Here is a 20,316-nt window from a genome sequence, read left to right on the forward strand (position 1 = left end):
TGTGTGAAATCTCCATGCAAGACTTCAGTTTACAGACAAGCAATTTTAAGTCTTATGGACATACATGATAGAAAGCTAGGCTGATAAATGCTGAATCCCTGATTATTAAACAGGTTGTCAACTCAATTATGGGAAGTGAACACCCTAGATATACTTAATGTTTTTGGAACTAGTGTTTCATTACTGAGAAGCACAACACTAAGCACTGAATTTAAGAGTAATCCTGACAGACTGCCCAGCCATCATAGACCCAGCCTCATTAAGTCATGGAGCACAGTTAACTATTTTCCGAGCAGCAAGTGGCTTCTCAATTACTTGTATTTTAAAACTGAAATGTAGTACTGCTGACAAGCTAATTATTCCAAATATATTAAATTTAAATGGCTGTAATTTAACTCCCTTTACCTTGAAACAGTATTACATTAACTAAGATGTGCCTAATCCATCCAGATTTAAATGTTCTGCATGGAAATGTGTCAGATATTCAAAAGTTAAATGCTTACAACAAATTTGTAACCAAAACTTTAATCCCAAGGATTTCACAAAACATTTTACAAGTGACATGAAAATTCTTGCACAGTAATGTCTTTCACTTCTACAATGTACCCATATGCACTCAAGCCATCCACTCCAGTTGTGTAATTTGGTCTTCTCAGAAATTCTGGAACATATGGTTAACCAAACAGCTTGCATTTTAAGCAATCAAGTATGTATTTTAAAAAATGCACTAATCACATTAAGTACAAAAATTACCTGGGCCCAAGGGATAATCTACATTTTACACAATGTAGCCCTTCAGAGTTCCAATGTGGGAAATCAACAACTTCCCCAAAAAGCTCATTACAAAACTGCCTGCAATTCAGTCATTCCCTTTACTTGCTACTGGTTTGCAGTTCCTGCCTTCTTTCCAAAAACTGTACTAGAAATCACTATCTTGTTCTGGATAAACCCAATAGTCTGATGTTGTAACACGTTTATTAGTGAATATTCACTGCAACTTTCCTTTCAAAAGTTATCTACATTTGCTCCCCAGAAAAGATTCCAGGACACAATATGGAAACTAGAAATATTTGTCTATGCAAGACAAGTTGAACACCACTCAAAGCAAAATGAAAGTTAAGCATACGGGTACATTGTAAAACAAGTTTTATTACAAATCATATGATCTGCTCAGAACCATATACAGATTCACATCTTTACATTTGTCACCTGTTACAAGATACAAGAAACAAAGCAAGTTCAACAGCTAAAACATTTTAAAAATGCACCAAGCTTTATGAAGTCTCAAACAAAACAATGTTCTGTACATACTCCTCCCTCCTGTGCTCAGATCTAATGACTTCCTGTACACAGCTCCTCCTGAAGTCCTATTTCCTCTCATTTGACCTGGAACGACTAAATAAGAGAATGAAAGTTAGTTTATTAGAGATGGAACAAATATTTTACTTGGGGAAGTTACTTCCAATCCAACTCTAAAATTACATACTTAAAGTTTTTGAAAGTGCTTTATAACTTCATCCTGCTCAATACAGTTTTTAACCATATCAAAACTGATCTTAGGTTACAAGTTCCTTGAGAAAAGCACTTATCTAAAGCACTAGAGAAAAATGTTAACTGTAGCAGAGCTTTCAGTTACTGCATTGATATGGCATAATAAGCCTTTCAAAATTAACTAGAAAGTGAAATCTGCAGATACAACATATTCTTACCTACGAGACCTGGAAAAGGAACGGGAAGGCTTGTGATTTCTCTCCCGTGAAAGTGATCTCTCTCTTCTTCTGTCTCTAGAGAGGGACCTATGAGATTACAATAAAAGAGGACTATCCAGATGAGGGAAAAGTTTAACTGGATTATATTACAAGAGAATGTTTGAATATGCATGAATGAGCATTACTGTGCAAAGAAATAGTGTAAAGAAAGTTCAAGTGTATTTAAGTGTCTTACAACTGAAGCGAAGAAGAAAACTGCAAGCCTTTCCATCTTTGCAATGTACTATTTGAGCACATTACTTTTTTATATCAAATGACCTTTTTCAAATATCACTGCCCTTATGTTTAGCATGGCTAGTTCAGCACTGCATTAAGTGTACAATTCTATTACACCTCATTAAAAAGAATCACATTCTCTGTAATGTTTCGAACTATTTAATCAGGAAACTTATCCATTAATAAAGGCAGTTGTGATAGTAGCCTCTTCCTCCTCATGTAGGCAGAGGAATAATCAGCTTGAATTCTGATACTGGTTAAAACTCCTATTGCATGCTTATGTTTTTATATTTAATCAATAAATTTTAAAAATTACATGCACAGTACTGTAGTACTAGAGGCCCACTGGTTTCCATCTGACAGTTTCCTGTGCTCAACCAACCGCTGTATCATGTACCTACATGCTATTAAAGCAGCTTTATGGTCCAAGAAACTAATGCATTTTAGTGACGCAACTTTTCCTATGAGTGCTCTGAAGGAAAAACAAAAAACTCTAGAAGCAGTCCATTTCATGAGTAGGACAGCCTTGGGGTACCATCAATTTCCCCAGCAGTTTGTGTGAGTGTCTCAACACAGCAGAGGGAAGCAGCATGCCAAAAGGAAACAAGATGTATTACTGCCATGCATGCAGTAATGCTAGAAACCAAGCAATGATGCAGCAAACCCAAAGTAATGGAAATGCTTTCCCTCCCCCATCCCCATCAACCCTGGAACCTATTAAAACAGTCTTTAGGTAAGTGTTCTTCAGAACACTTACCAAATCTTAAAACTGTTTTATGTTTTCTATCACAGAACTACTTTAAATATGAAACTTGTGAATAAAACCAAGGATTTTACTAAGAAAAGATTCCTTAGAAAGTACTCTGGATAAAACAGAGCCCATGTTTAACCAACTGTTGCTTACCTGCTGCGGCTACGAGAAAAGCTTCTCCTTCGTGGTGATCTAGAACCAGAAATAGAAAAATGAGGCTTTTTATCAATTTCATTAGCATTAATGGGATGAGGTATTTCCCAACTTGTCAAACTCACTGTTGGGCCCAGTGAACGTGCCAAGAAACATCTGGCACCCATCGTCCAGTAAAAATGTATGGAAAGATTAACACAGTAAAACAAAGCTCAGTGTGAACAGCACTTTTGCAACCAAGAATTCACTTTAACTAAATACTTCACAGCAGACCTGTCCAATGCAACACTTCCATTTCAACTAAATCCACTGCCCAGAACACCACACCAAAGTCCCACAAGTGGTTCCAAAAAACAGCATAGACCAATGTTTTGGAACCCATGCAAGCCAAAAAGGTCCATGACAAGACAAGAGATACCAAGTGGAGAAAAAGTGAAAATGCGCTCTGTGTAAATACTGATATGCCATTAAGTGCTACATTAGAACTGCATATTTGTGACAGGCATTCTCTGAAATGCCATAGAGTGTGTTTAGACTTAAAAACCTTAGCTTGGCCCAGTTCATCCCAAAAAAGTAATTGTTTTAAGTTTTGAAAACTGTTAGTAAAACCATTTAAAGGTGATAGGACTTGGCAGATTTGCAAGGAAAAGCTAAATTTGTTAGAGCTTTATTAAAAATTTAGTTTGGCATCTCACATGCAAATATACCTCATTTACTTTTAGTTCCATTTACATTAAAAAAGTTTCCTTATCACCCTTAAAAGTTTTATTCAAGCAACATATGTACGTTACCACTCAATTATGCACAGCCAGCCTTTGATTGAGAAAAATAATTACTTATAAGCCGCTTACTCCTTATTTTAACCAGCAGTAAACTGTATAACCAGGAAAAACTTACTAGTTTTTGGTTTCAACAAGCTAGAAATGGTGAGGTGAGGCTGCCGGACTGACTGCCAAGAAGAATTTGCTGAAAAGGTTTTGCCAGATGTTGCGTTGTATTTAGTTGGTTGGCGAAGGGGGTGTTGTGGATTTTTCCTGCTTTTTTGTTAGCCGAAGGCTGCTGCTGTAGTTGTTGTGAAGACATTTGGTAAATAAACAGCTGAGCTGATTGGCCGGGAATGTGTGGGCGGTCGAGGTGGCTGCTGCCGATTTGGTTAAGGTTGGAGAGAAGGCTGAGAGAAAACAGCATGCTCGGGAACCAAAGGGCGGTGCAACCTGACGACTGGCCATGCCTGGGTCATGTGAAACGACACCAGCCAAGCTGAATGGGGCGCGCTGGTCACATGACGCTGAAAGGGCTAGTTGACTGGCTAATGCAGACTCAGAGGGTGGTGAGAAGAGACATGATGGTGACTCTGTAACGGGTTCATTTTTATTAATAGATGGACCAAAAAGCATAAAAAAATGAAAAACAAGCCATCAGTACAACCATCTATCAGCTAACATCCTCCTACTGTGGGGTTTTTTTAAACAGCAAAAGGGACATGGTTTCAAGCTTATCCTGCGAGGACTTCACTCACCTGCAATAGGTAAATTCAGTCCTGTATGAACCATGTTGTAGATGTGATGTGCATGGTTTTATAACATCCAGACAAGTTAGTCTGGGTCCAAGAACATAGGCAGTTAACAAAAACCTTGCTATATTTTAGATTTGGGTTTGCAAAACTCAAATGACATTGTCACAAGACGTTTTAAATTCTTTACTAGTGCCAAATTAGATTTGTACATTTAAATGCAACTGTTACTTGTTTTATTATTAAACAGCTGCCTGCATGGCAAATATTTGAATTGTTACGAAGTGGAGAAATGCACTTGCATGGAAAAGCTAAGTTGCTGTATGTAATGTTTGCCATTATGGAGTAAAGGAAAGGGAACAGCCTAAGTAGATGTATGGGAAGAAAGGGAAAGTGACTAGAAGATGTGTAGATTTTAGGAAGAAAAAGGATAAGTCCAGGGCAGAGGGCGCTGACTATCAACTTACACAGTGACCTAAGGACAAAAGCCAACGTTCAATACAATTTATGTTCACCTTGTTTTTTTATATAAAGTGTCTGGCATCTCCGAATTGTGATCAGGATGTTTAAGATGTTACCCATCAACATGCTTTAAAGAAAGCCTGCTTCTATGATGCTAAATGGTAACAATTTCAACAGCTCTATGCATGATCTTTGACCTAGGGTACCTGCGGCGAGGAGGAGGACTTCTTCTGCGATAATCATCTCGAGGACGCCTACCCCATGATGGTGGCGGACCACGATTACGACTCCGTTTTTCACCATTAGACAGCTCCACCCTGACACGGCACCCGCAGAGTGTTCTGGAAAAGAAGGCTGCTGTAAGCAACAGATCTGTGTGCACTGAAGACACGCTGATATGCGCTGGAGAAGGGAAACATCTGTTCTGTACAGTTAGTCAAATATATAAGGTGCTCGGATACTACCATAATGAGCACAATATAAAAAGGTCTAAACAAATTCACAGGTGACCAGAGCCTCTCATGTCCAAAGCTACTTAAACAGGGAGACCCAGTGTCTTCTGGCCATGGATTTTGGAGATTTGACTCCATTAACTCAAACTGTAGTTTTTATATATATCTGATACAGCTGGAAACTAAAGAGGACAGATTTTAGTGAACACTGCAGTTTTATACCTTCACAGCATTTCTATCTTATGTCAAGATAAAATCTGACAATTAATCGAAGCAGATTTTACTGTATACTCTAGAACAAAAATGGCTTCCCTACTACCATTTCTGAGAGAACAAAAAAATCCTGCATCTCCTCTCTCCATAGAGGATTTTACAAGAAAACTAAACCAATTCATTTTTAAATTTGACTGAAATGAAGGGTTAGCATTTAACACTCAGACACAATTTATGGAAGTGTCAATTGCACTATGGCAGGGGTTCTCAAACTGGAGATCAGGAGAGGGGTCGCAAGCTGTCAGCCTCCACCCCAAACCCTGCTTTCCCTCCAGCGTTTGTGGTTACATATATGAAAAAATTAACAAACAGGTCACACTCATAGGCTTGCTATGTGAAATGGGTCACCAGTATAACAGCTTGAGAACCATTGCACTAGGGTTTTGTGTGAAGTCTGTACTCAGTTGTAGCTATAGAGACATATGAACTCAAAATCAGGGTAAGTTGCTCAGCTGTTAATAGGTTTAAATCTGGCTGGCTGTCAAAATGTAAATATTTTTATATCACTATTTTAAAAGATTTAATAGCTCAAAGTTAAACTTTGTTCTCATGCATTTCAAATTTTAAACTTAACTCCATCTTAAAAGCAATGATCGAACACTAGACACTTCTGAAGTATTGTGTATTCATAAGTTATTTCAGAAAAATCTAAAAATTCCCTTCAACTCAAAATGAAGTGTTATTGACATAGATGTCCATCTCTTGTGCCCCATATGCCAGGTAAAGGTGGACTCAAACTAGTCTGAGCTCTAGAGGCTCAAGTATTTCTCCTAGATGTGTTTTTAGGAATTTCGAATTTCCAATCTCAGGCCAAGTCTATACTAGAAAGGGTTTGTCAGCATACCAGCAAGTAATATCAGCTTATACCAACAAAACATTTCCTATATCAATTCCCCAAATGAAAAACTATAGCAGCAAAAGGACTGCTTTGCAGAATACCTCTACACTAGGGCTTTGCCAGTATAAAAACAATGAATCACCCCCCCTAAACATTACACCAAAGGATCTGGCTTCAATGACCAAAAATATGAACATTGAGATTATTGGGGAAAAAAGCTTATTTTTACAGTTAACCACTTCACTTACCGACTAGTTTAATTTATAATGCAGAATAACTATTTTAATTAATACTAACCAACAACTGTATGATTGGTTAAGAAACTCAAGACCATGATGTTTCAGTATCACTGGATCTTGGTCAGTTTAAGTTAGAATACAAGTTGCTTAACACTGTCTATATTGTTTAGTTTTAATTAAATTAACTCCATAGCCTAAAAAGCAAATTTTACCTTCCATCTAGTTCTCTCACTGCATCAGCTGCATCTCGGGGATCTTCAAATTCAACAAAAGCAAAGCCAGGAGGATTTCTAGCAACCCACACACTGCGCAGCGGTCCATAGTAGCCAAAAGCTCGTTCCAATTCAGTTTTGTTGCCATTGTTTCCAAGGTTACCTACATAAACCTTGCAGTCCAGCGGACAAGAGTCACGATGCATCACTAGAAGAGAAATACTTAAAGTAAGCTTTTTTTTTTTACTTCCATTCAACCTACAGATAAGTGCCTTATTTTGGCCTTTGGTCCAGATCCTCAGAGGTTGTTAGGCTAACATCCACTGAAATCCATAGGAATTAGGTGACTAAAAACTACTGCACCCAGAAACCACAGCAATGATACATAATGAAGAGTAAAGATTGGGCTCCCCCACAGGTTAACATGTGTTAAAATTATAAACGGACTGGTCTTCACTAGGATTTTAACTCAAGTTAGCAAACTCCAAGAAAGAGCAGCCTTCTTGGGGAGGAAGCCAGGACCTGTGGTTCTTTAACCCCCGGCCCCGGAGACTATGCCAGGTACAGGCGGACTCGAAACTAGGCTGAACGCTAAAGGCTCAAGTATGTCTTCCAGAAGAGGTGTGATTAGGAGACTCGCGCCCCCGCGACAGCGTGTCAATGTCAGGTCTGGAACGCTGGCACCAGCAAAGCCTGCAGGGGGCGCCGCCGCCCGCGCGTGCCGAGGGCTCCATTGTTCGCGGGGCAGCGCGCGAAGCTGACCTGCGCACGGAGGGCCAGCAGCGGGGCAGCCCGCCGCGGAGGGGACCCGGATCAGGCCCAGGCGCACGCCGCGGAGGGGACTCGGATCAGGCCCAGGCCGGGCGTTCACGACCAGCCTGCCCCCCCACCCCTCCCCAAGCCAGCTCCGGCGATGGGAAGGCGAGATGGGCAGGGGGCTCCATCCGGGCCCGCCCCGATGAGGATCTTCCCCCCCCCCCGACGCCTCTCGCCCAGCCACGCCTCGTCTGGCCGCGCCTCGGGTGCTCTCTCTCCGCTGCGCCCCCGCCTCGGGGGCCCCGCGGTCCGATTAGCGGGCGGCCGCCGCCCGGGCCCCGCCACACAAAATGGCGGCGGCTCTTTGTTCGGCGCGCGGCGGGCCCTGACGGCTCCATCCGCCCCGCCGCGGAGCCGGGCCCCGGTTCAGCCTCGCCCTGACCCCCGGGGGAGGCGCTCACCGACTCCCGGGGTGGGCGTGAGAAGGGAGCACGCGCTACGCCGCAGCCGACTCGATCCCAAACACGCTCCCGCTCCCCGTCTCCTCACTGGACAAAATGGCGGCAACCGCTATCCCGGCCCGGACTTATATAGCCCCACCCTGCCCCCACGTGTCCAGCCGGCTGTCAAATCACAGAGCGCCGCTCAAAGGAGTGACAGTTCCATGGAACCCGCCCCCGCCCGCTTCCTGAGTAGGGCCCGGGCCCGCCCTTCCCCCTCCCATCGTCCAGCGGGGCCAGGGCCAGACCCCAGCCTTGGGGCCCATTGGGGACCCAGAAAGGGGGCGGTGGTTAGTGTGCAAAGCCGTGTGGGGAAGATGCTCCCTCCACCCTGACACCCCAGCATCAGGGGGTCCAGCCCCAGACCCCAACTGGTTTGTCTGTAAGGGGCCGAACCAACCCCCCCATAGGGTGACCAGATGTCCCGATTTTATAGCGAAAAGTCCTGATATTCGGAGCTTTGTCTTATATAGGTGCTTATTACCCCCCATCCTGTCCCGATTTTTCACACCTGATATCTGGTCACCCTCCTCTCGCCCCAGTCCAAATCCCCCTGAATCCCATCCCTCATAATACCCGTCTTACGTCTAGGTGGGGCCTTCCATCCCACTCAGTCCCCCAACGTATTTGCCTCTCATCTGGGCACTCCTGGGTTCACTCCAGCTCCGGGACTGGAGGAGCGTGATTGTGCCTTCAAGGCATAAAAGGTAACTGTCTTATTAACAATTATATTGCACTTTACAAACATTAGTGACCCCTTGTTGCCAACCCCAGTCCTTCACAAATCTCATGTGTCAGGCCACAGCAACTCAAGAGACTGGCTTAAAAATCATGAGATTTAAAAAAAAAATAACAATAAATACTAGGTTCTTTTTCTTTTCTCAGGTCACATGTTTCAGCTTTTCTGCCCAACCACTTACTTTTCTTTAATGAAAGCTGAGAAGCTCACATAATCAGTTATGTCTAGGAGCCGGGGCTATACGAAAAACGAGAAATGCCGTGATAAAATCACAAGAATGGGCAATCAGAAAAAATTTCATGAGTCGTAACATTGGAAAGCAATGTTCAAACTGGTAACAGCTCACCATGCCTTTTTTGTGTTTGTTGAGGGAAAGCAAATTCAGCTGTTGCAAGTTTGAACGTTCCTTTCCAATGTTATGACTCAAAGTGACATTTTTTCCTGTGCAAGGTTGTTAGGTGCAAACTTATTTATCCATTCATCCATGTATCTATCTACAGCCTGGTCTACACTAGAATTTTAGGTTGGTGCATCTACTTCTCTCAGGGGTGGGAAAAATATAACCACCAGTGTAAACAGCTTTAGGCCAATAAAAGAATTCTTCCATGATCTAGCTACTGCTTCTCAGGGAGGTGGATTACCTATGCAGACAGGAGAATCCCTCCCGTCGGCATAGGTAGTGTCTACAACATAAGCCTTACCCAGCCATCATTTAGCTGCCCGAGTGTGGCTTCTGTAAAGGAAAATAGTATCGCTCCAATCTAGTAGAATTCTTTCAGTGGATCCACAACATTTTGGATAAAGGATGACTGGCTGACATAATTTATTTTGACTTTCCAAAAGCCTTTGACAAAGTCCCTCACAAGACGCTATTAAGGAAATTAAGTAGTAGGATCAGAAACTGGCTAAAAGACATAAAACAACCGGAATTAATGATCAGTTTGATGTATATTGAGGATGATCAGTGTTGTGCTGTACTGTAATTCCAGTGTCACAGTCTGGCAGCATGAAGATTGCAGCATCTTGACAAACTCACAAAGGGGAAATCCCTACATCAGCCCAATAAAGAGATTTGGCAAAATTCCATTTTTATTTTTTATAACATTGACGGATAATATTGATGTTTATATTTAAGCACTTTTTTCAGTTTGTCTCCATTCAAATTTTAACATTTGTGCAAAATTATGAGGGATCAGGCAATAAGGACAGTAGACATGGAATTCAAAAAGTTCAAGCTTTCTTACAGTTAAAACATAAACTGTCAACCTCACATGTCAAAATATGCAAAGTAAATATCGGTAAATCGAACTCTAATAGGTTGTCAAGCAATTTTTCTCACTTCATAAATTTCAGTTATTTTCTCTGGAAATATTTTTGTCAGTTTGTGTGTGCAAGGTGAAATCAACGTTTACCAACATTTACCCCTAACAATCTAATCATCCCAAATATAGATAGATAGATAGATACATACATACATAGATAGATTTGGGATGAATATATATATATATCTATATCTATGAATATTGTAAGTGTGCCTTCAATTTCTCTTCAATCCCCAAAGTTTGCAAAGTACTAAAATGGCTTTGGAAAAATCCTGTTGACTAGAGTTGTTAAGAGAAAGAAATATATTGCTTTTCTCCCTTTTCCTGCTATCATAATATCATATAGCACAGGGACAAATATATCACTCGTGGCTGTTATATTGATGATGCCTTGGGGTGATTTACTTTTTTCATTCACATTTTCCTGAATGTGGCAGGCAAAACTGACATAAAAAATTAGCTCAGGGCCATTTTACAGTGATGGGTAAAGATCATACTGTCTCCTGGCTGAAAAAAATGGGGGTGTAAAGCTTATTCTGCCGCTCCTGAGGAGGCGTCAGGGATGTGAAAGGATTCATCTGTTTAAATCATTGCAAGGAGTATGGGAGACATGGGTTTGGACTGGGCCACTATGCAGATCTGTGGCATACTAGTAGCAACTCTTTCAAGCTGCTATCTTGTTCTAAGAAAAGGAGTACTTGTGGCACCTTAGAGACTAACCAATTTATTTGAGCATGAGCTTTCGTGAGCTACAGCTCACTTCATCGGATACATACCGTGGAAGCTGCAGAAGACATTATATACACACAGAGACCATGAAACAATACCTCCTCCCACCCCACTGTCCTGCTGGTAATAGCTTATCTAAAGTGATCATCAAGTTGGGCCATTTCCAGCACAAATCCAGGTTTTCTCACCCTCCGCCCCCCCCACCCACAAACTCACTCTCTTGCTGGTAATAGCCCATCCAAAGTGACAACTCTCTTCACAATGTGTATGATAATCAAGGTGGGCCATTTCCTGCTCAAATCCAGGTTCTCTCACCCCCTCACCCCCCTCCAAAAACCACACACACAAACTCACTCTCCTGCTGGTAATAGCTTATCCAAAGTGACCACTCTCCCTACAATGTTGGATGAGGGAGTGAGAGAACTTGGATTTGTGCAGGAAATGGCCCACCTGTTGATCACTTTAGATAAGCTATTACCAGCAGGACAGTGGGGTGGGAGGAGGTATTGTTTCATGATTTCTGTGTGTATATAAAGTCTGCTGCAGTTTCCACGGTAAACATCTGATGAAGTGAGCTGTCGCTCACGAAAGCTTATGCTCAAATAAATTGGTTAGTCTCTAAGGTGCCACAAGTACTCCTTTTCTTTTTGCGAATACAGACTAACACGGCTGTTCCTCTGAAACCTGTGTGTATATAATGTCTTCTGCAGCTTCCATGGTATGCATCCGATGAAGTGAGCTGTAGCTCACGAAAGCTCATGCTCAGATAAATGGGTTAGTCTCTAAGGTGCCACAAGTACTCCTTTTCTTTTTGCGAATACAGACTAACACGGCTGTTACTCTGAAACCTATCTTGTTCTACAGAATCTGAGCTTTCATTTAAAAAAATGAACGCCCTCTAGCTGTTATGGTTGTGAAGAAAACCTCAGAAATATGAATCACGTGTAACCGGGGGTGCAGAGATGTCTATGGGCAAATATATAGCTAGACCAGCAAGCCCTCCCCAGTAAAGATATATCTTACACCGCAAAAAATACTTTTGCCAGTATAATTTATACCAGTTCCTTGAATGGAATAAGTTGTACTTGTCAAAAGCACTTTTATAATGGCATAGCTGCGTCTGCGCTAGGGCTTTTGTCAGTATAGAAATGTCGCAAAAATTCACACCCCCTAACCAGCATGATTGAGATCTACTGATGAAAACTGCTATCTGAGAGCTAAGGATTAATAATGATACCATACCAGCAAAAGCTTCTAGCATAAGTGACAGGTTTCAGAGTAGCAGCCGTGTTAGTCTGTATCCGCAAAAAGAAAAGGAGGACTTGTGGCACCTTAGAGACTAACCAATTAATTGGTTAGTCTCTAAGGTAGCATAAGTGACTTTGTTGAAAACCTACAATAGCTCTGAGCTGTGTGAACTGCCCCGTTCATCTTAGTGAAGTGTCAGCTCAGATACCCAGTGAAGATCAATTTAATGTCTAAATGTTAATGATTTCATTCCTCATTCATGTAAGCAAGGAGAGGGAGGATCATAGATCTGCCCAATTTACTGGGAACCCAAGGGCATATTTAAGCCCCCCCAGGTGGAGCTTAGAGAACAGCATATTTTGAACATCTGCCCAGCATACTGTGAGCACTGTCACATTTTGTCTGCTCATATAAGCAGAGTTTAATTAGTAAGCAGAGTTTGGAAGAGTACCTCTGCTTTTTTTCCCCTTCAGGCTGATCCCCCATTGGAGACTGACTGGGGGATAAAGAAAGTAACCCCTTCAACTCCCGATCCTTAGCCCAAGAGAGTGTGCTACAGAACAATGGCTCTAGGGCTGGCAGTGTGAATAGGACCACAGCTCCACCATTTTCTGAATCATCAACAAAACTACCCACAGCGTATAGGATGTCTTGCAGACAGTACAGAGCCTGATTTGTTTGTAAGAGCCAATAAAATCCCAAGGCCGCACAACCGAAACTTCTGTGGCTGCTATAGCATGTGTGTGTATGGTGGGGATTCTTTGTGACCTTAGTGTTTACTGTGAGGTGTAGATTCCTCTGATCTCTAGGTCAGGATGGGGTAAAGAAAGCAGCAATTCATTAGTGTCTGTTTCACCATCAACAGAGGGAAATGGACTATATTTACCATTCACGTGGTCAAACAGTTTCCTCTCAACAGTGTGGTGCCTCTTTCTTTCTTTCCTTCCCCCAGACCAATTCTGAACCTGCCCAAATGCTAAGAAAAAAATAAATCCTTTCCAAAATCAAATCTCAGAGCACACCCTCTTCTATGAGCATGCCCCCTGCCCCTCCAGTAAAAGCCTGGAAAAATGGGTGAGCCTTGGGGCTTGCTCTCAAGGTTGTTAAATCCAGGTTCTGACACCTCAGGCTATGTGCATACTATGAACCTTACAGTGTGTTTTTTTCACACCCCTGACTGACAAAAGTTTTACTGACAAAAGTGCTCATGTAGATATAGCCTCAGGGATACTTCCCAAGAGGAGAGCCTTCTCAGCAGTTAGGATACTAGCCTGGGAGACAGGAAACCCTGCTTCAGTTCCAAACATCAAACTTCCTGAGCTCGGGCAACTGCTTTTCTGTGCCTCAGTTCCCCATCTGTAAAATGGGGATGCTAGCTCTGCGCTGCATCACGAGGTGTGTGCTGCAGTAGTATGGCGATAAGGGTCATATGAATAATTAAGAGGCATAGGATTCCTGGGTTCCCTGCCAATTTGTCCCCACCTGAAGTTGACCCTGTGAGTACTTGCATCTGACTGAACACCCAGTATAGTGCTGCTCTCGGCAAATTTCCATTCCATTTCCCCTCGAGAGAATAGCGTTCCCTCAACCTCTGAGTCCCTATCCCCCATAGGTGCTGGAACTAGGGGTGCAGGGGGTGCTGCTGCACCCCCTGGCTTGAAGTGTTTTCTATCATATCCAGGGTTTACAGTTTGGTTTAACAGCTCTCAGCACCCCCTCTATAAAGATTGTTCCAGCCCCCCTGCCATCTCCTGCAGTTTGATCACTTGCCTGCTTCAAACCTCGGTGTAGTGGAGTTTAATATAGTAGAAACATGTAAGCCCAAGAAGGAAAAATTAAAAACAAAGCAAAATTCAACAAAAATCATGAAATTAATAAGACATTTGCAAACCATCAAACTGTTCACTCTGCTTGTGGGTGCTCTCCCTTGCTCACAACTCCTCCTCTGTCTTGTCTATTCAGATTGTAAGCCCTACTGGGAAAGGACTGTTTCTTATTCTATGGCCCTGATCCAGCAAGCACTTTTGTATACCATGAGTAGCCCCATGTCTATGATTATTACGTATTATGATGATCAGTGTATTACACTAGAGTGCCTGGCACAGTGGGGTCCCAATCTTGGCGGGGATCCCTAGGTGCTATCTCATCATAAATAAATGACAACTGCTGCTGCTGCCGATCACAATAATAATTAACAATTAATGATAATAAATGGAAAAGGCCCATTAGATCAGCCAGTCGGTCTCTCTGCAGATGAAGGATTGTCCCTTATAGAGCATATTCAGGTGTTTTGCCCAGTCCCACTTCCACCACTGCCCTAAGGAGACTATTTTCCTCTTCTCTTCTTTGCATTTCAGCCCCTTCCCCCACCAACCTTGCTCTTGTGCTGGGCCTCCATCTCTTTTCTTTGCCTTTTCTATTATGCTCTGTGCATCCCTATTCACTTTCTCACACCACCTGGCTCCCTGGGGAGTGGATTACAAAGCAAAACAAAAGAGTCCTTGGCATGGGAAACCCTGATTCTGTTTTCTATGCACACAGGCCTCCTCATTCAAATGCATTACATTGAAAACAGGTTATTGTGTTTTAAGGGCCTCATCCTATTTGAAGTCATTTGAAGTTTTGCTATTACCTTCAGTGGAAGCAAGAACAGACTCTAAACCAGAGGCAAATTTAGGGCTTGGTCCAAAGCCCCTTGAATTCCATGGAAAGCCTCCTGTTGGTTTCAGCAAAAAGAACAAGGAGTCCTTGTGGCACCTTAGAGACTAACAAATTTATTTGAGCATAAGCTTTCGTGGGCTAAAACCCACTTCATCAGATGCATGCGGTGGAAACTACAGTAGGAAGATATAAGAAGGCCCTAACATAGCAGAATCCCAACAAGTTGCTTCCTAAGAAAATGATTATATCACTTGGAAATAGATCTTCTGATCTACACTAGAAAGGATTTGCCAGCACAATTATACGGATGTAGTTATACTGGCAAGCCCTCCTAGTGAAGATGCTGTTTATATCAGCAGAAGAGCTTTTCTTCTGGTACAGTTTAGACCAGTTTCCAAAACAAAATAAGCTATACTGGCCAAAGGACTATTGTTTGCTGGTGTAACGGTGTCTATACTACACCTTTTGCTGGCATACCTAGGCTGGTAAGGGGGTGATTTTTTTTCACACTTCTCACCGACATAGGTATGCCAGTGAAACTTTTAAGTGTAGACTAAGCCCGAATCCGAACTCCAAATGAATCCACAGAGCAGTGCCTGTAAAATTAATTTATATCCGGACTCCCATGCTGTTCCACTTATGCACAGTTGCCAACTTTTGTGCGGTAAATAAGCACCCCGACTTTCACAATAAGCCAAAAATCAAGCTAATCCCATTTCAAAACTAGGTCAAAACAAGCCAATCCCTAAGAATCCCAACACTCTATGTGACTAGAGCCCCCCGGCGTGCAGTCTGGGACTGTGGTGGGCCTGCTGTGCACCCCTGACTCTCTCCTCACCTTGCCTCTGCTTGCCAGGAGCCGATCAAAAAAAGAAGTAACAAGCTACAACAAGCTACAAGCCAAACAAGCAACAAGCTACCAGCCAAAAACTAACCAACAAGCAACTCACAAGCCTATTAAGCCAAAAACAAGCCCAATTTCTGCATTTTTTTCCATGGGTTTGGCATGTCTGCTTACTAGCTGTGTGTCCATGAGCAAGTCACTTAACTTCTGTGCATCTCAGTTTCCCCATCTTTAACATGGGGATAATGATATTGCCTCCTGGTGGTGGATGGTAATGGTAGTGTTGTGTAGTCATGTATGATGGTAGGTAGCAGGTATTATAGGGATTAATTAATGAATGCTTGTGCAGCACTGATGGAAATGTGCTATATAAAGTGCTTTGTGTTAGGAGGGATAGCTCAGTGGTTTGAGCATTGGCCTCTTAAACCCAGGGATGTGAGTTCAATCCTTGAGGGGGCCATTTAGGGATCTGGGGCAAAAATTGGGGATTGGTCCTGCTTCAAGCAGGGGGTTGGACTAGATGACCTCCTGAGGTCCCTTCCAACCTTGATATTCTATGATTCTATGATTATTTTTAGAAGTGCTACTATCAAATTCTGCTAACACTTCTTAAGTCTAACGTTGGTAGTGCTAACAGTGAGTCCTTGGATGTGATGTTTCACTCATTAGAACATAAGAACGGCCATACTGGGTCAGACCAAAGGTCCATCTAGCCCAGTATCCTATCTTCTGACAGGGGCCAATGCCAGGTTCTTCAGAGGGAATGAACAGAACAAGCAATCATCAAGTGATCCATCCCCTGTCGACTGTCGTCCACTCCCAGCTTCTGGCAAACAGAGGCTAGGAACATTCAGACTATGGTGTTTCATCCCTGACCATCTTGGCTAATAGCCATTGATGGACCAATCCTCTATGAACTTATCTAGTTCTTTTCTGAACCCTGTTATAGTTTTAGCCTTCACAGCATCCCCTGGTGACAAGTTCCATGGGTTGACTGTGCGTAGTGTGAAGAACTACTTCCTTATGTTTGCTTTAGTCTGCCGCCGATTAATTTCAGTGGGTGACCCCCCATGTGTTATGTGAAGGAGTAAATAACACTTCCTTAGTCACTTGTGTCAGACCTCTATCATATCCCCCCTCAGTCGTCTCTTTTCCAAGATGAGAAGCCCCAGTCTTTTTAATCTCTTCTCATACGGAAGCTGTTCCATACCCGTCAACATTTTCCTTGCCGTTCTCTGTACCTTTTCCAGTGCTAATATATCTTTTTAGAGCTGACGTGACCAGAACTGTAGACAGTATTCAAGGTGTATTCAGTATTCAGAGCTGCATGACTGGTATCGGTGGAGTTACTCCTGATTTACACGTAGCTAAGTGGGATTAGAAAATTGCATGTCACCAAGGAAAAAGTTGGCTCTGACTTCTTGGCTTAAAATGGTAGGTTTTGTCGAAAGTACTGCAATAATAATGTACATTCTGTTGAACCCTTGTGATTTAAACTGGTCCAGGCCCCAAATCTTATTTAATACAAGACTTTTGAAGCTACAACCTCAAAGAACATTTTGTGCCTCCGTCCTCCCGGTTCTTAAGTGGAAAGAAGTATCCACGGAGGCAGAGTAGTCAAGGTAATGCACTTTGGCCATGACAGAATGCTTCAAGTGCTCATTCAGTGGCCATGTTTCAATTTCCCTGACCTGCCTGCAATTGCTCAGACAAATGCAATTTGAGTTCTTACCATGAAGATGCCAGTAATTGCACTCAGTGAATGCCCATTAAATAAAGGAGATGATAAAAGTTCAAGGATGAATTAGACCAGATGTTTTGGACTTGACTTTTGCTAATGCTTATTAGTCTTTGAAGATGTAACTAGGAAGCTCTGCCTTCATGGAGAGATAATTCAGTGTAACTTTAGGCTACCCTGGAAACTAAAGAGAGAAGCAGGCTTCTATTTTAGCAGCATTTTTAAAACTAGTTTTTAATTGGTGACAGGCTTTGTCCTCTTAAATTAATGACCCTTGCATCATCAGTTGGAACTCATGTAATGAGACCAGGAATCCTAATTTGATTGCCATGAAATATCATGGCTCGAAATAAATTGACCCGAGGACAATAATAAATGCAATTTGATTTCAATAGGAGCTATTGGTAAAGATAGGACAGCTGTGAGAGCTGGTAATGGGATACATCTGCTTTTGTCGTTAAGCCACTGGTTTGAATCCAGCCATGGTTGATTGTATTGGAATGTATAGTTCTTTGGGGGCCTATGCAAAATGAATTTGTGGTCTTTGTTCCCACTGAGCTGGTATCTTTTTCTTCAAGATTTCTAAGGAATTAGTCCTCCAAGAGGACAAATATTTTTAAATTCAGAAAATAAGAATTTCCCCGCTAGAATAGACTAGTGGTTCCTCTAGTCACTTGATGGACAGTCCACATGGCAGAAGACACCACCATAACAGGGACTTATTACTCCATCTTGTCGGGAGCCTGTGCAGAGAAATCAAGGCCCCAACTCCCCTTCTTCCTCTCACTGTGGTTGATACTGGGATCTTATCCAAAACACAGTGACGTCAATTGGAGATTTGATGTCAGATCAGGAATGGGACACACTGGCAATAGGCATTGTAGGGTGTTATACCCTCTTCTTGGGGGAAATAGAGGATTTTAGTGTCCAGTCCAATCAATTCAGCACCATTCACCAGCATTAAAGATATTAACATAAGGAAACAAATCAATAAATAACCAAACCCTGAATTTTATGTGAGGAAAAACAAAAGTTCAAAATGCTCTCTAGCTGGTGCATGTAGGCTGGGAAACAATGAAATCAAAGCAGAGCAGAACTTCAGACATGATTCATGTATTCCAAGAAGATCTCTAGTCCTTTCCAGTCCTAAACTAGTGCTGGGTGAGCATTTGGATTCTCTTTATTCAATTGATTTAACATCTCTGGCCCTGATCTTGCAGTGAGGTACACCCAGGTTTATGCCTATCCAGAGCCCATTAATGTCAAAGAAATTCCATGCAGGTCAAGCATCATGGCCTAAGACCTCCAAGATCTTCAGCTGCCCCAGAGCTCTGCTTTAAGCCAACTGCTAGCTCCCCTGAGTCCCCAGACTGCCTTCTCCCCGACACACCTTGTGTACACCTGACAAACCAGGGCAGAGGAGTGTATGTGCATAGAACCAACCACCTAAAATGCCTCCATGCCATGGGAATCCCCAGCTACCTGTTCAAGCCATCTTTTCTGTATCTTTGCCACACCAGAGTGGTGCTAAAGGGCAGGAGCAGTGGTCCGAATCTGGTTCCCCGTGTTTGGTGAAAACACACATTTTCCTGGTAGCTAAACATATACAGTCACATTTTCAGGGTGGCCACTGGTTTTGGGTGCCTCCGTTACTGACTTGCCCACGTGAGACATCTTGGGCCTGATTTTCAGAGGGGTTGAGGAGCTGTAACTGCTATTAAAGAAGAATGGCCCAGGCAGTAGGGCACTACTCTCGGATCTGGGGCAACTTGGTTCAGTCCCACAGACTTCTTGTGGGACCTTGAGTAAGTTACTCTCTGTGCTTAAGTTCTCTGTGTGTAAAACAGGGATATAGTACTTCTCTGTTTCGAGGGGTGTTGTGAAGTTAAATATGGTAAAGATTGTGAGGTGCTTGGACTCTATGGTACTTGGAGCCACATAAGTCCCAAAGAAATATTTACTTCAGATGGGGTGGTGGGTACTCAGTGCCCTTGAAAATCACTCTGACCTTTTCCCATGCACCGACGGATTCAATACATGCAGAACTACCATCCTTCATTGTTTTCATAGGTGTCCAGCTTCAGACAAAACTTCACGTGGGTACGGTTCCTGTGATGCATGCCAAAATTCATACCACATTCCCCTGTTTAGCTTTGACCATTGACTGAAGACACATCAGAATGTGGCCTCTTGTGTAAGATCTAGTGCAGCCACAGTTTAATATCTAATACAGGCTTTATCTGGGGAGATCTAACATTTCTTGTGGTAGTATGAATTCAGTGATCTGCTAGGTCTTTTCCATATCTACCTATTTTATAGGATCCAAAATAAAAAGATGTGTTTCACTGAACAACCAATGGGGCTTAAGCAAAATTCTTCTTGTTGAACATTAAAGTCCAGTGGCATCCTTATTTACAAATGTCTCAGATAAATTTTCCATTAATACCAGTCCTCTTTTACCAACTTTGTCATCCTCATCAGTATATACTTCTACATTATTATTAATCCAGACACCTACTTTACAAATTTAGAGCACTACTGATAGGTCTGGGAGGATAGCAAAGCAATGAAACGTCGCTGAAATATTGTAAGTCTTTTCTTTAATCACCAAAGGACAACAGACTTTATCATCCAAGGTTATTGTCTTTGGAAATACTAAGCCCACTGATTTCACCAATATGAGAGGAAAGGTCTTAGTCACAGAAGGTACTGTACAGCTCATGTCTATTGTTTCTGTGGTTTCTGAGGAGGTATAAAAGAAGCTGGAAGACACACACTGGCATTGCAATTTGAACTTCACTAGAGGACTTGCTGCGAGACGGAGCTGTGCTGATCTGGATTTGACCCTGTACTGTACCCTTTAGGATCAACAGTAAGTATACCATATGTTAATGTTGTACT

At 42.4% G+C, this 20,316-nt stretch overlaps 1 protein-coding gene and 1 long non-coding RNA gene across 2 annotated transcripts; one reads left to right on the forward strand and one right to left on the reverse strand.

The window, feature by feature from the left end:
* Positions 1-509: 509 nt before the first annotated feature.
* SRSF3 (serine and arginine rich splicing factor 3) lies at positions 510-8,231 on the reverse strand. Its single transcript, XM_073320141.1, has 6 exons — positions 8,096-8,231; positions 6,879-7,086; positions 5,071-5,205; positions 2,890-2,928; positions 1,710-1,796; positions 510-1,395 (listed from the first exon to the last, which is right to left on the reverse strand). The coding sequence occupies exons 2-6, from the start codon at positions 7,082-7,084 to the stop codon at positions 1,368-1,370; spliced, it is 495 nt and encodes a 164-aa protein (XP_073176242.1). The 5' UTR covers positions 7,085-7,086; positions 8,096-8,231; the 3' UTR covers positions 510-1,367.
* Positions 6,894-20,281, forward strand: LOC140901382 (uncharacterized). The gene is made up of 3 exons (XR_012155830.1): positions 6,894-7,106; positions 8,726-8,841; positions 20,163-20,281. It is a non-coding gene; the product is annotated as an uncharacterized LOC140901382 (long non-coding RNA).
* The last annotated feature ends 35 nt before the right edge of the window (positions 20,282-20,316 follow it).

This window comes from Lepidochelys kempii, chromosome 21, assembly GCF_965140285.1.
Source record: "Lepidochelys kempii isolate rLepKem1 chromosome 21, rLepKem1.hap1, whole genome shotgun sequence".
NCBI lineage: Eukaryota > Metazoa > Chordata > Testudines > Cheloniidae > Lepidochelys > Lepidochelys kempii.

What these genes read in the sequence shown, in the direction of transcription:
- SRSF3 (XM_073320141.1), bottom strand. Translation starts at nt 7,084, where the DNA reads ATGCATCGTGACTCTTGTCCGCTGGACTGCAAGGTTTATGTAGGTAAC. An exon ending in GTGAGAGAACTAGATGGAAG is followed by an intron (nt 5,206 to 6,878) that starts GTAAAATTTGCT and finishes CTTCTTTTCCAG; the next exon opens with AACACTCTGCGGGTGCCGTG. An exon ending in AGTCCTCCTCCTCGCCGCAG is followed by an intron (nt 2,929 to 5,070) that starts GTACCCTAGGTC and finishes TTCTGGTTCTAG; the next exon opens with ATCACCACGAAGGAGAAGCT.